The 16,236-nt window shown below is 41.8% G+C and overlaps 1 protein-coding gene across 1 annotated transcript; it reads right to left on the reverse strand.

The window, feature by feature from the left end:
- asns (asparagine synthetase) lies at positions 1 to 15,996 on the reverse strand. The gene is made up of 12 exons (XM_064980066.1): positions 15,887 to 15,996; positions 11,769 to 12,024; positions 8,753 to 8,993; positions 8,257 to 8,442; positions 7,978 to 8,079; positions 7,615 to 7,742; positions 6,638 to 6,764; positions 5,956 to 6,062; positions 5,615 to 5,715; positions 5,334 to 5,415; positions 4,373 to 4,528; positions 1 to 3,121 (listed from the first exon to the last, which is right to left on the reverse strand). Exons 2-12 carry the CDS (start codon positions 12,015 to 12,017, stop codon positions 2,912 to 2,914), a joined length of 1,689 nt encoding a protein of 562 aa, XP_064836138.1. The 5' UTR covers positions 12,018 to 12,024; positions 15,887 to 15,996; the 3' UTR covers positions 1 to 2,911.
- Positions 15,997 to 16,236: the final 240 nt, after the last annotated feature.

Genomic DNA, 16,236 nt, shown 5'->3' on the forward strand with positions numbered 1-16,236 from the left:
CACACACACACTTTATTATGGTTTATAGTCACTATTACACCATGTCATGGTCTTTGCTCTGATTAGGATAATAATTATAGCAACAAAAAAAGGGGGGGTGAAAACATGTTGTTATGATTATGGCCCGATAGTCAAGCTTTTATAGTTGCTTCAATAAAATACTACTTTTTTAATGGTGAGCGATTATCCTTTTCAATAAGAAATGTTCAAAGAAAGATAACCTTGGGGATTGATCAAGGCATCAAAGCATTACAAAGTTTCATCATAATTCTGTTCTGACATTTAAAATGTTTAAAAGACATGAGTTGAATTGGGATACTTCTCTTCATCAGGTTGGGTAAAGAACAGGAGAATGTCTATACCATCTATACCAGTGGAGGCTCCTCAGAGGTGGAAGGGGAGAACCATCCTCAGTGAATTTCATTTTTTTTAAGTAAAACTTTTTAAAGTAATTCTTTTTTAGATGAAACAATACTATAATAAATATAATCACGTCACCAAATAAATGATTAAAACACTATTTTGCAAAGGTCTACAGTAGACTCAGCAGCACTCTGTAGGGTAGCACCAAGGTGTAGCAGGAGGACAGCTAGCTTCAGTCCTCCTCTGGGTACATCGACTTCAAAACAAAACCTCGGAGGCTCATGGTTCTCAACCCCTTCCATAGACTTACACAGTAATTATAACAACCTCTGGAGGATGTCCTCCTACCTATCAGAGCTCTTGCAGCAATGTGGATCCATAATCAATACAAATACAAAATGACATGTTGTCCACCCAATCAAAGGATCAGATAATTAATCTAGTACTGAAAGCATAAGCTATAACTAGCTAGCACTGCAGTGCATGTGGTGCGTAGTTGACTCAAAGAGAGAGAAAGAAAATAGTTGAACAGTTTTGAACAAATTAATTTCTTCCATTTGCAGGAGAAGCAAGAGAGAAGTGTATATAGAGAGATTGTCGTTTTTTAGCTAGTAAATGCAGCGAGCTAGTTTAGCCTACTGAAACACTCCGCCCAAACAGCAGGATGCCATTTTAGCCCGCTGGCTATGACTAACACAACACTGGAACTCTTCCAAGTCAAGGTAAGCTTGTGGTTTTATTAAATTATTGCCCCCGGGGCCTGACGGTGTAACTGCTTACTGACTATACACTGTAAAGTTACTGCATGATTGTAGTGGGTTTACTAACGCATTAGTTATATTAGCAATGTTGACGAGGACGTTACTTTAGCTAATATGGTGACAACGATGCAGGCTGTGTGTGGTGGTTTGGCTTGAAAAGTTGTTTTTTTTGCCTGATCACATACAGCTGATGTGTTGTGCATTGAAGTCCACACGCGACGGGAAGAGGTAAGAGCGCGCAGATGCGAGAAGAAATACAACGTGGCTGTGTTTACGCGTGATCAGCGGTGTATTCATTCCGCGGATTCTGTTGAAACGCGTTTCTTAAAAAGTGAGCAAACGGAACAAAACGGGGAGAAACAGAGTTGTGTCATTGTTAGACATCGCCAGTGTCACTGAGTGACAGTCCATATGAGAGACCCAGGCCATGCAGGGTGTACCCTCCAGTCTAGGCGGGGGCGCTGTTTCAACTGTTGGACCAATGATTACGTCCTATATCAGCTAGATGCAGGACAGAGAGTGCAAGGCGGTATTGAATGTCACCGTCTGTCACCTCAATAGGGAAAATATGAGAAGCACGTAGTAGTCTGAACCTATCGCTGTTACATTGAACTGGCTGAATGGAATATGAATGACAGTCATCCAACATGCTGAAATAGAACGGCACTGACCGCAACTGATCTATACCTAAAAGCTATCCTATCTATTGTCTCCTGTGACATAATCAAGACATCTTCTTGCATGGAATTGAACCTATTACAGTCTACTCCCTGTCTGGGTAAGAGGCAAAAGGACAATTGCGGTACCGGTTATACGCATCTAACTTAATGTAAATGACAGAAAAAAGCACTCATTAGGAACAGTTAAATATCAGGTTAAGGTTTAGCCAATGTCTGAAGCTGTTAAAATATGTATGTAATTTAGATATAATATGTACTGTGTAATCAACATATGGTACTATAATCGATGAAAGCATTACAGTAGTGCTACTGAATTCCAGATAGATGGCCTACAGCATCATTCCAGTCTTCCAACATGATCAACTATTCCTAGTGAAACAGCAGTTTCCCAAATCAGTACTGACCCTGTAACTGTAATTAACACTGGTTAAGTACTAGAGCTTGATGATTCCTCCATAGAGCTGCCATAATTATCGCATAATTGTGTAACCGACAATTATGGTCAATAACGTGAACTAAAAAATAGTCTTAATAAATTAATTTTAGGAAAAGGGGGATTCAAGTTTCAGGAGAATGGGGATTCAACTTTATAAGTATAAATAATTTACCAAATAGCAGTTTTACATGAAAAAAGTTGGTAATCATTTTATGAGCGGAACGGCACGGTTGGGAGAAGTTTCATTTCCAAAAGTTCCAAGAGGTCAAATCCATTCGTTTTTGAAACAGGGATGTCACCAATGCTGTGTTCTATTCATTAGGTTTAGATGCATTATGAAGCGTTACAAGGTCAAACCATTTTTAAACCAAAATTACAATAACCGTGACCATTTGCATGAAAAGTAAGCCTAATCGTTACCCAAAATTCCATAAAAATCACAACTTTAGCATCAGACTGTTTCCAGATAGGTATGTTGTGAAGGGGAGGTGTAGTAATGGTGTGAAGATGAGGTGTAGTAATAATGGCACAAGTGATTGACAGCTGACACAATCTACGTTCCAATATCCATACTATCATACCACTTAGAATGCATGCATGCTCAATAGACTGCTTCACTCTAAGTGCTACGCAAGTGAGGACACTGGAAAAGAGCCACTGTTGTTTCTGTATCACTGGTCCTTTTCAGGCTTGTAGATGGAGAGGGTTCTGGCTGAGGGGTCTGTAGCATTGATCCAGCGGGGCATCCAGTAGTGGCTGAGCCACTCAGCCTGGCCCGGGTAAAGCTTCTCAAACACCTGGCGGTAGAAGTACGCCTCTTTGGTTCTGGGAGGGAGGAACGGGAACGTCTTAGGAGACTTCTCCAGCTGGAAGTCGTTCACCTTGGAGGAGTGAAAGAAGGAGTCAGAATGTGTGTGTGGGTGTGCATATGTCATGTGCCAGCGTGCATGTGTGTGTGTGTATGACTGTGTGTATTTGTATGTGCTTTTTTCCATTTTTACTAACGACATGCCACTGACTGAGTAAAGCCAGAGTTTCTATATATGCGGATAACTCAAAACACTACACGTCAGCTACTACAGCGACTGAAATGACTGCAACGCTTAAAGTGCTGCAGTTAGTTTCAGAGTGAGTAGCAAGGAATAAGTTAGCCCGAAATATTTCTAAAACTAAAAGCATTGTATTTGGGACAAAGCACTCACTAAACCCTAAACCTCAACTAAATCTTGTAATAAATAATGTGGAAATTGAGAAAGTTGAGATGACTAAACTGCTTGGAGTAACACTAGAATGTAAACTGGCATGGTCAAAACATATTGATACAGTAGTAGCTGAGATGGGGAGAAGTCTGTCCATAATAAAGTGATGCTCTGCCTTCTTAACAACACTATCAACATAACAGGTCCTAAAGGCACCTAGTTTTGTTGCACCTGGACTACTGTTCAGTCATGTGGTCAGGTGCCACAAAAAAGGAGTGTTAGGAAAATTGCAATTGGCTCAGAACAGAGCAGCACAGCTGGCCCTCGGATGTACACAAAGATAATATTAATAATATGAATGTCAATCTCTCCTGGCTGAAAGTGGAGGAGAGATTGACTTCATCACTACTTTTATTTATGAGAGGTATTGACATGTTGAATGCACCGAGCTGTCTGTCTAAACTACTGGCACACAGCTCGGACACCCATGCATACCCCACAAAACATGCCACAGTCCCGAAGTCCAGAACAGACAATGGGAGATACACAGTACTACATAGAGCCATGACACAATGGAACTCTATGCCACATCAAGAAACGGACGCAAGCAGTAAAATTAGATAAAAAATAAATAAAACAGATTTTTTTTAAACGTATGGAACAGCGGGACTGTGAAGCAACAAACATCGGCAGCACGTGCATACACACACACACACACGACAACACTATACATACACATGGATTTAGTAATGTAGATATGTGGTTGTGGTGGAGTAGAGGCCTGAGGGAACTCAGTGTGTTGTGAAATCTGTGAATGTTTTGTAATGTTTGAAAATTGTATAAACTGCCTTAATTTGGCTGGACCCCAGGAAGAGTAGCTGCTGCTTTTGCAGCAGCTAATGGGGATCCATAATAATACAAATACAAAAATACCTCAGACTCCATCTGGTCCTGCAGGCTGTTGTACCAGGACTTCTTGACAGACATTATTCCGTCACTGAAGGCCTCTTTACGCCGCCATAGGATCTCGTCTGGGATCAGGTTCAGACCTTTAAATGAGTCTCTGAGGAGGTGCTTCTCCACTCCATCCTGGTTACACACACATCCCTCAGTCAAACTGAACTGTGTTTGGAATTATAGCACTGGAACCCTTTACATGTTTAGAGACAGATTTTTATTGCAATGACTCTGATTTGGATACACAACACTTACAATCACTCAATACACATCTTTTCCACTTTTGCAATAATACTGATGGGTTCTGACTTCTAAAGTGAAAATATGAAATATCCTTATTCATGACACTGAGGGAGAGAGAGGGCATTGAAGACCGTTTACGTTATTGTTAGACATCAGGTATCCTATGGAAAGGACTTGCTACACCAGAAGTTAATGGTAATCTGTAGGAGGAATGTATATGGTGGGGTCAATTAAGGATAGATATGAGCTAGGGCCTTGGAATGTTCCTGAGTAAGGGAAAGGCAATCACATGGATGTGGTCATTGATAAGGGTGGAGAGCTGTGGATTAGTGAGGAATGGGGGCCGAGGTCAGGTCACATTAAGGGAGAAGGAACAGTTATTACCCACATCACTATGCTTCCTGCCTAGCAATAAAGATGTAATGTTTAGAGGGAAGAAGGAGACTTCACCTAACGTGGGGTAGATATACTTGGGCTGGTGGGAACATGGCTTTGTCTGTTCAGCTGTCTGACCCATTGGGTGAACAAACTTGGTTTGAGCTTTTCATAGTTGTCCATCAGTTTTTATTCTGTTATTTAGAACCTAACAGTACATTACTTCCGATTTCACACTCCATTATCTAATCAGAGACAAATGTAGGGGATAGGGAGATTGGGATAGTGAGCATTTGGTGATAAGGCTGAGAAAACTGACCTTAGGTTGCCTCATCTCCTCAGGCAGGGAGAGGTAGTACGCTGTGAACCTGTGGTCCAGGAAAGGCACTCTCAGCTCTAGACTGTAGAGAGAAGAAGAAAGTCAGAATCCTAGATCTTCTGTATTAAACCTATAGCTTCTTGAAAGAAAGAAAGAAAGAAAGAAAGAAAGAAAGAAAGAAAGAAAGAAAGAAAGAAAGAAGAGCAGATTGCGATCTGACAAGTTTGAGGAATGGATGTAAAAATTAATGAATGTATTGAAAAATAGGTTGATGCCCCTACCCGTGTGCAGAGGTGGTGCGGTCTGCTCTGAGCACGTCAAACAGGTACAGCTCCTTCAACAGACGAACACTGTCTTCTGCTGCTGCCTTGGGAGTGGGAGCCTGGAACAGGAAACACAACAACTCAGCTCATATTCCCAGACATAATAACTGGTTCCAGGGTTGGATTCAATTCCATTTTCAATTAAGTCAAACCAGGAATTTCCCATTGATTTCTAATAAATATTTTCAATTCCTGCACTTCCTGAATTGACTACTGCAGTCACCACAACACTGTCTGGTACATGAAATTTGGTGAGGGGGAGAGAACGACATCTCTGATGTGGAACAGACTTACAGTACCTTGTGGAAGTAGATGTATCCTTGTGTCAGCTCGTCAGAGCCTTCCCCAGAGAAGATCACCACGCTGTCAGTCTTCTCACGGATGTACTTTGACACTAGGTACATGCCTGCAGAATGAGAAAGGATTATTGGAAACAGAATTGAGTTGAAGTACTCCTTTGGCTATAACTAAAGCCTTGCCAAATATACTGTACATTTCTTATAAAAAAGGTTATTGCGCCATCTAGAGGCAAATACAACCATCTGTATTTTGCAGGAAAAAAGTAAATGAAAGTAAACTGATCATCACATGAAATTTGGTCTTTACTTCAAGTTTGCACTTTTGGGACTGTTCAATTGTACCAGACAAACTGAATCACATATTTCATCAACATATTAGGCCAAGGTCTGGCTGATTGCTTCTCTCTATTGACAGGCTTTTACAGGCCACACTCACTAATCTCCCAGGATTCCACTGGGATTCAATCCAGCCAATCAGGAGGAAAAGGAATGCAGCCTGTCCAGACTCCCTTTGTCCAGGCCATTGGGCACATTGACAAGGTACAAAGAAGCTGTCTCGTGTCTCGGTATTTCACAAATGTGTCATTCTCATAGCCTATTAATTCATTTTCAATGGGACACCACTTCTGATTGGTGTTTGGAGGTCTAGGCCAATCTAAGATGGGACAGTGTGCTCTCTCACCGACAGAGGCGCGTATGGTGGTGATGTCATAGGTCTCCAGGTGAAAGATGACCTCCTCCACGGCTTTGAGACCCTCCTCAGGGGTGAAGTTCACCTCGTGGTGCTCACTGCCGATGTAGGACGCCACCTAGAACAACACAAGGCATTCACCAAGACATTCATTCATATTTATTGCCTTCAGTTTATTGAGAACACATACTCTTTTACAATTACAAGGAGCAATGACTTCACAGGCTTCTTCACAAAAGGAGTCTTTGGTATTATATTTGTATTATTCTATTATGTTGCGTTTTCATTATTTTAAATGCTCCTTTGTAATGCCCTGGGAGCTGTAATGTATTGAGTAAAAGGTGATACAAAAATAAAGTTAGATTATTACTGATTATATTTTTTGTTACGAAACTGATTAACTAGCCTGCTAATATTGTTGCGCTCGCTAAGTCTAGAAGTCTTAGGCCTCAACTGGTCTGTAACTTGATGCAAGATGTGCATCTGTGTGAGAAATCAGCGTATGAGGTCAGTGCTGTATGTACATGTGCTCAGGAGACAGCGAACTTACAGGGATCCAGGGCCAGCTCCATCCTGACTCCTATGGGTCAGCTAGCCCAAGCAGATTATTATTTGTTGTTGAAAAGGGTGACCAAAATATATATTTACAAAAATAAACTTCAAAAGACCGCTCCAAAACTGAAAAGGTTAACTAAAACAAAAAAATAAAGACTTGCACGCCGAGGGGCTCTATGGCCACCTCTCTCTGAATCATTCACGCTCAACCTGATTGCCTGTACCTATGGGCTTCATCAAGGCTTGACAGAGCACCTGGACCCGGTTGCTGCCGCCCTCCTGGGGATGGAGTGTAGAAGTGGTAGTTTCTAATCATGCTCCTAAGACCTACCCAACCCGTTCCATAACAATATCATCCCCATTATATTATAAGGCAGAGTCTCTCTATGGAGGCTGGAGAGAGCCTCACTCACCTTGCGAGCAGCCAGAATGTCTGGGCTGTCTTCAGCCCCGATAGCGAAGGTCTGGATGGGGTACTTCAACTTTTCCTCTTTGGCCAGTTTAACCAGCGTAGCTGCCACCAGACTAGAGTCCAAACCACCTGATAGAAATATATAATAACAGTCACACACCTCATTTACTAGATTATCACACGTTTAATTTGACCTATGGTGTAAAGATAATAAGAATGTATTATCATTTATGCATTTGCACAGACAAGCATTAGTGAAAACAACAAGTAAAAGACCTCAAGCATTACTAACTCAAGCCACAAGCTTTCATGTGTGACACTACACAAAGAGGCAAACATACTCTGTAATAATCATTATTTGTACCTGAGAGAAGACAGCCGATCCTCCTGTGGGCCATGAGGCGTTTCCGGACAGCGTTGTCAAACAAAGACCGGATGTTGCTCTTCACTGTTTCTGGGACAAAACCTACAGAGGACAGCAAGAGATCTTACTGTCATCACACAGGGACCAGTCAACTGAATGTTTGAAGACCAGCAAATCAACTCTAGCATACTACACATCCAACTCCGATTGTCAGTGACTACAATGGCCGCTGTCAATCATGATGCTGACATTATGGAAATACTATGGATGGGTGTGTACCTGAGGGGAGCCTCTCTACTGTGTCATAGGCAGCGTGGTTGGGCTCCTGGGTGCAGCAGTGGAAGCGGTCCATCTGAATAGACCCTACCTTCCCTGTGGGCTTCAGGTCAAACACCTCAAAGTGTCCTGGGAGGAATGGAGTGATCTTAGGAGGTGAGGACATTGAGTGGGTGATATCAGTCAGACCTGGGAACAAACAGAAAAAGCATGTGTTTAAGAACAAACATGGAAACACTTTAGATTAAGTTGTTATCATATCTGTGTAGTAACACTGTTGTTACACACTAGAAACATCTTAGCATTTTGTTACAATTGTACTTGACCAAGTGAATTTCCATTGAATAGCAATAGAGTTGAGCAGTTAATTTTTTTTCTACACTCTGTGACAAAGTTCTTCCAATCCTATCCTGAATAGGTATTGTTCTTTAATCCACTTGTGTAGCAACCAAAACAGCTCAACCCCAATGGAGATATCAAGTAAGTAGTCCCCTCTCACCTTTTGCCTCAGAGCACACAGCCAGGAAGCCGTCGTCAGTCAGTAGTTTGAACAAGGGCCGCACGCCATACGTATCCCTCCCCAGGAAAACCTTCCTATTGGCTGTGTCCAGGAGGACGAAGGCGAACACTCCATCCAATAGGGACGCCATCTTCTGAATGCCGAAGCGCTCATACAGGTGAAGCAGGATCTCACCATCTACTTTGGTCTGGTAGTCAGTAAACTCAAACCGCTCCTTCAGCTAAAGAGGGAGGAAGATGGAGAAAAGTATTAGAATTATTATGAGACATAAGACATTAGAAGTGGTCATACATGCTCATGACATACACTCACCAACATATTTATTTGGACAGTGAAGCAAAAACCTTTAATTTGGCTCTATCAGTGGTGGAAAAAGTACCCAATCATCCTACTCGAGTAAAAGTAAAGACACTAATAGAAAATGACTCAAGTAAAAGTCACCCAGTAAAATACTACTTGAGTAAAAGTTTAAACTATTTAGTCTTAAATATACTTAAGCATCAATAGTAAATGTAATTGCTAAAATATACATAACTTAAGAATCAAGAGTAAAAGTATAAATCATTTCAAATTCCTTTTCTGCTTTTAAAATTTACGGACAGCCAGAGGAACACTCAGACATAATTTACAAACGAAGCATTTGTGTTTAGTGAGTCTGCCAGATCAGAGGCAGTAGGGATGACCAGGGTTGTTCTCTTGATAAGTGAGTGAATTGGACCATTTTCCTGTCCTGCTAAGCATTCACAATGTAAATTCTTTAGAAATGTAGAAGAGTAAAAGTAAAAGTTGTCAAAAATATAAATAGTAAAGTAGAGTACAGATACCCCCAAAAAACTACTTTAATTTATTTACGTAAGTACTTTACACCACTGGGCTCTATAATCCAGCATGAGGCAACAGTACAGAATGTCCCCTTTTATTTGAGGGTATTTTCAAACTGACAGTGCCTTAGGAAAGTATTCAGACGCCTTGACCTTTTCCACATTTTATTATGTTGGTTACAGCCTTATTCTAAAATGGATCAAATTTAAAAAATCCTCAGCAATCTACACACAATACCCCATAATGACAAAGCGACCCTTTGCTATGACTCAAAATTGAACTCAGATGCATCCTGTTTCCATTGATCATCCTTGAGATGTTTCAACAACTTGATTGGAGTCCACCTGTGATAAATTCAATTGATTGGACATGATTTGAAAAGGGGCACACCTGTCTATATAAGGTCCCACAGTTGACAGTGCATGTCAGAGCAAAAACCAAGCCATGAGGTTCAGGAAATTGTCAGTGGAGCTCTGAGACAGGATTGTGTATTGAGGCACAGATCTGGGGAAGGGTACCAAACAATTTCTGCTGCATTGAAGGTCCCCAAGAACACAGTGGCCTCCATCATTCTTAAATGGAAGAAGTTTGGAACCACTAAGACTCTTTCTAGAGCTGGCCACCTGGCCAAACAGAGCAATTGGGGGAGAAGAGCCGTCCTTGGTCAGGGAGGTGGCCAAGAACCCGATGGTCACTCTGACAGAGTTTCAGAGTTCCTCTGTGGAGATAGGATAACCTACCAGAAAGACAACCATCTCTACAGCACTCCACCAATCAGGCCTTTACGGTAGAGTGGACAGACAGAAGCCACTCCTCAATAAAAGGCACATGACAGCCCGCTTGGAGTTTACCAAAAGGCACCTAAAGACTCTCAGACCATGAGAAACAAGATTCTCTGGTCTGATGAAACCAAGATAGAACTCCTTGGCCTGAATGCCAAGTGTCACATCTGGAGGAAATCTGGCACCATCGCTACGGTGAAGCATGTTGGGATGTTTTTCAGCAGAAGGGACTGGGAGACTAGTTAGGATCGAGGCAAAGATGAACGGAGCAAAGTACAGGAAGATCCTTGATGAAAACCTGCCCCAGAGTGCTCTGGAACTCAAACTGGGGTGAAGGTTCACCTTCCAACAGGACAACGACCCTAAGCACACACCCAAGACAACGCAGGAGTGGCTTCAAGACAAGTCTCTGAATGACCCATTCATAGCCCGGACTTGTGGATGCTACAATGATTACAGATAATCATAAATGAATCGTGAATAATGATGAGTGAGAAAGTTAGATGCACAAGGATCATGCCCTCAAAACATGCTACCCTCTCACCATTACAAATAACAGGGGAGTTTAGCATTTTTAGGGGGTATGATATTTATGCCTCTGATACTTTCTCACTCATTATCTAAACAGTAAATCAGATATGTATGAAAATACCCTAAAATAAAATGTACATTCTGTACTGTCACCTCCTAAAACATTTGATCTCAAATCCATAATGCTGGAGTATAAAGCTTCACTGTCCAAATGAATACAAAGGGTAGTATACATGCTTATAACTGAATCACAATGGATTGTAAGTAATGTATGCACAATCACATCCAACAATTGTGCATACTACAAAAGATGATGAGATAATTTAATGCCATTTTTTTTAAAGACAGATAATACCATTATCAATATGATCTTTGAAGACATTAAGACTTTCTTCCCTCCCCGTTTTCACAAACTCACATTAACAAAAGTTGACTTACCTTCTTTGGCCACGTAAGTCTCTTTGGCATAGAAATAGTACCTTTTTAAGAAAGGAGGAGTTAACTGGCCTAAAGCCATACTATATCCCTGCTTCGTGACCTGCAAGTAGAAACTCAATACGTTCTTGGCCAGATACTAGGGTTCCTTGAGGCCTGGTACCATCTCCATTCCTACAGTAGCCTGGGGCTCAGAAGTTTGGATTTCAGGCAATACCTTACTATATGTCTATGGGCCGTAACTACTGTGTGATTTGTAGATCTCCTACCATAGCCTGGGATTTGTGACATAAAACAGTAACACAATCTGGATTCCAGGCTATACCTTATATGTCTATGGGCCATAATTACTGTGGTGTTTGCAAATCTATTGAGCCTGGGATTTGTGAAACAGTGAAACAATGTGGATTCCAGGCTAGACCTACCGTATGGTGGTTGTAGATTTCTCCGTTGTAGACAAGCCAGAGATAGGGGAACTTCTTGATGCGGATGGGCTGCATGCCATACAGCTGGTCTACAATAGCCAGGCGATGGAAGCCGAAACAACAGTTTGTGAAGCCGTTGACATTCTCAAAGCGAAAGGCGTCAGGGCCTCGGTGGGCAATCTTCATAGCGCTGGTGCACTGAACCGACAGGCACTCGTCACTGCCAAACAAGGCCCATATACCACACATCCTGGGGCTGGAGAGAGCGGGGCGGGGGAGATAGAAAGAGGGAGAGGGTGTAATAAATACATGCCACAAAGGGCAGAGAAGATGGTCCAGAGACTAGTGCCCCTTTCGTAACTGTTCTTTACAACCTTTCAACCAGTGGAGGCTCCTCGGGAGGAAGGGCAGAACCATCCTCAGTGAATTTCATAAAAATAGTAAAACATGTAAAAAGTTATCCTTTTTAGATAAAACAATACTAAATATAATCACGCCACCAAAAAATGATCAAAACACACTATTTTGCAAAGAAGGTCTACAGTAGCCTCAACAGCACTCTGTAGGGTAGCACCATGGTGTAGCCGGAGGACAGCTAGCTTCAATAAAAAAATCTAAGAGGCTCTTGGTTCTAACCCCTTACAATAGACTTACACAGCAATTATGACAACCTCCGGAGGATGTCCTCCTACCTATCAGAGCTCTTGCAGCACGAACTGACATGTTGTCCCCCCAATCAAAGGATCAGAGAATTAATCTAGTACTGAAACCATAAGATATAGCTAGCTAGCATTGCAGTGCATGTGGTGAGTAGTTGACTCAAAGAGAAAGACAATGACAATTAAGGAGAAGTAAGAGAGAAATGTATAGAGAGATTGTCATTTTTTTCCCACTTTCAGTTTCACTTACTTAGCTAGCAAATTTTTTATTTTTTCACCTTTATTTAACCAGGTAGGCTAGTTGAGAACAAGTTCGCAGTTGCAACTGCGACCTGGCCAAGATAAAGCATAGCAGTGTGAACAGACAACACAGAGTTACACATGGAGTAAACAATTAACAAGTCAATAACACAGTAGAAAAAAAATGAGTCTATATAGATTGTGTGCAAAAGGCATGAGGAGGTAGGCGAATAATTACAATTTTGCAGATTAACACTGGAGTGATAAATGATCAGATTGTCATGTACAGGTAGAGATATTGGTGTGCAAAAGAGCAGAAAAGTAAATAAATAAAAACAGTATGGGGATGAGGTAGGTAAAATTGGGTGGGCTATCTACCGATGGACTATGTACAGCTGCAGCGATCAGTTAGCTGCTCAGAGAGCAGATGTTTAAAGTTGGTGAGGGAGATAAAAGTCTCCAACTTCAGCGATTTTTGCAATTCGTTCCAGTCACAGGTACCAGAGAACTGGAACGAAAGGCGGCCAAATGAGTTGTTGGCTTTAGGGATGATCAGTGACATTCACCTGCTGGAGCGCATGCTACGGGTGGGTGTTGCCATCGTGACCAGTGAACTGAGATAAGGCGGAGCTTTACCTAGCATGGACTTGTAGATGACCTGGAGCCAGTGGGTCTGGCAACGAATATGTAGCTAGGGCCAGCCGACTAGAGCATACAGGTCGCAGTGGTGTGTGGTATAAGGTGCTTTAGTGACAAAACGGATAGCACTGTGATAAACTGCATCCAGTTTGCTGAGTAGAGTGTTGGAAGCTATTTTGTAGATGACATCGCCGAAGTCGAGGATCGGTAGGATAGTCAGTTTTACTAGGGTAAGTTTGGCAGCGTGAGTGAAGGAGGCTTTGTTGCGGAATAGAAAGCCGCCTCTAGATTTGATTTTCGATTGGAGATGTTTGTTATGAGTCTGGAAGGAGAGTTTACAGTCTAGCCAGACACCTAGGTACTTATAGATGTCCACATACTCAAGGTCGGAACCATCCAGGGTGGTGATGCTAGTCGGGCGTGCGGGTGCAGGCAGCGAACGGTTGAAAAGCATGCATTTGGTTTTACTAGCGTTTAAGAGCAGTTGGAGGCCACGGATGCAGCTAGCTAGTTTAGCTATTTTAGCCTACTGAAACACTCCGCCCAAACAGCAGGATGCTATGTTAGCTAGCTGGCTATGACTAACACAACACTGGAACTCTTCCAAGTCAAGGTAAGCTTGTGGTTTTACTAATTTTTTGCCACCGGGGCCCGACACTGTAAAGATACTGCATGATTGTAGTGGGTTTACTAACGCATTAGTTCTATTAGCAATGTTGACGAGGACGTTACTTTAGCTAATATGGTGACAACGATGCAGGCTGTGTGTGGTGGTTTGGCTTGGAACGTTTTTTTTTTGCCTGATCACATACAGCTGATGTGTATGCATTGAAGTCCACAAGCGACCGGAGGAGGTAAGAGGAGCGCTCAGAAGGAATAAAACGCAAGAAGAAATACGTGGCTGTGTGTTTACGCATGATAAGCGGTGGATTCATTCCGTGGATTCTGTTGAAAAAAGTTTCTTAAATGGAAGCAAACGGAACAAAACGGGGATTAACATACTTGAATTTGTACAATAGAAACTCTCGTTTGCATCCGTCTCTCGACATGTGTGCACCTACATTATAAACATTCATTAATAAGCTACGTTGGAGAAACCTCATGATGGGTATAAGGAAAATGTGAGTATCACGTAGTAGTAGCTATACCTATCGCTGTAACATTGAACTGGGTAAATGGAATATGAATAACAGTCGTCCAATATGCTGAAATAGAAATGGACATAGTGCACCTTTGCTAATCAGATAGTGTGGTGTGTTATAGTTTCCTATCATACCATACTTTTGGGTGGGGGCCACAAAATCTGAACTCATCACGAGGGGCCGCAGTGGCTCGCAGGTCTGAGTGCCCACATCCATAACCACACATGCAGCGAACTTGCGAGCAAAACATTTTTGCTTCCCTTTTGACAGGGAAGAGATTTCCTGCAATTCTACACATTTTGCCATGGTCGGAAAGAAACGTTTGCAGGTAATGTGCCATCTGAGTGAGAGTGACTAACAAAATCAATGGGGGTCCCCCCCCAGACTGTAATTTGACTATGACAAGTTTAGATAGCTGGCTAGACTAACTTACCAATCTAAAAAATGTTAGCTGACGCAGGCTAATTGAGTGAATGACATAACTGCTGATTCACAACCAAATTACACCTTGTACAGTATACTATAACTCTCAACAGTAAATTGAGACACCGACTGAGTTGGGGGGGGGTTGATCCGCCAGTTGCCCATCCCAAACTTAAACTGTCTTGACTGTCCACTAAAGCACCTCTAAAAATACCATCCACCAGTAAATCTTATTTAATAACTTTCCAACTGTATTGCACTTAAGTCATTATGAGTGTCACTGCTAGTGACAGTCCATATGAGAGACATGCAGGGTGTTACCCTCCACCCTCCAGTCTAGGCGGGGGCGCTGTTTTCAACTGTTGGACCAATGATTACGTCCTATATTAGCTAGATGCAGGCAAGAGTGTGCAAGGCGATATTGAATGTCACCGTCTATCACCTCAAATATATCTCTAGACCTGTTTTTAATTTAATTTTACCTTTATTTACAAGCACTCCAAATCCCTGTGTGCAGCTACGTTGTAAAAGTTCATTCATAGGCTAGGTTGTAGCAACCTCATGATGGGTATAGGGAAAAATGTATCTCATCAAATAAATAAGGCCGTATTCATGTAAAAAAATATCGAGAAGGAAGAAATACTTGAAGGGTTATACAACGGACTATTGGACATTTTGTACCTTCGCTAATCAGATAGGACACTAACACACCACACTATGATACTTTTTACAAAACTATTGACGTCAACGTATAAAACTGTGTATTCGAAGTAGTATTACTGTTAGACATCAAAACCGGTTTCACAAAGCGAGTCCCCATCACATGTATTAATAAACAAATACTGTGTCGCTCTCTGCTCCACACATGGTAATGTACACGAATGTGCCATGTGGCTTTGTCAAACCGCACGAACTACCCGGCCATAGAAAAGACGAGTTAAGATTCACTCCGTGATAAATACACATTCGATTGAAATGTCTAAAACGCATTAACATAGTTTAGTGAGAAACATACCTTTGTCGTTGACACAAAGGTGTGAATTAATAGTATTCTCCTCAGCGCCTGAAATGATGCAACGACAGAACTTCAGTACACCGTAGTGATGACTATGTCCTCCACTGGACTGGGAGGGGCGTGACTTGCAACTTCATGTTCGGTTGCATCACTTTATGGTTATAGTTGAGATTCACATTTTACATACATTCTGGTTAGTTTGCGAGCCAAAGGTAACATGTTACAATAAACATACACTACATGACCAAAAGTATATGGACACCCGCTCGTCGAACATCTCATTCGTTAATCATTGGCATTAATATGGAGTCAGTCTTATTCTAGCAAATACAGTTTCAATTGATACTGAA

The sequence above is a fragment of the Oncorhynchus masou genome, chromosome 12, assembly GCF_036934945.1.
Source record: "Oncorhynchus masou masou isolate Uvic2021 chromosome 12, UVic_Omas_1.1, whole genome shotgun sequence".
Taxonomy (NCBI): Eukaryota; Metazoa; Chordata; class Actinopteri; order Salmoniformes; family Salmonidae; genus Oncorhynchus; species Oncorhynchus masou.

Coding starts and splice junctions, on each gene's coding strand:
- asns (XM_064980066.1), bottom strand. CDS start 12,017: ATGTGTGGTATATGGGCCTTGTTTGGCAGTGACGAGTGCCTGTCGGTT. Junction 8,994..11,768: donor AAATCTACAACCACCATACG/GTAGGTCTAGCC, acceptor CTCCCTCTTTAG/CTGAAGGAGCGGTTTGAGTT. Junction 8,080..8,256: donor AGTAGAGAGGCTCCCCTCAG/GTACACACCCAT, acceptor TGTCCTCTGTAG/GTTTTGTCCCAGAAACAGTG.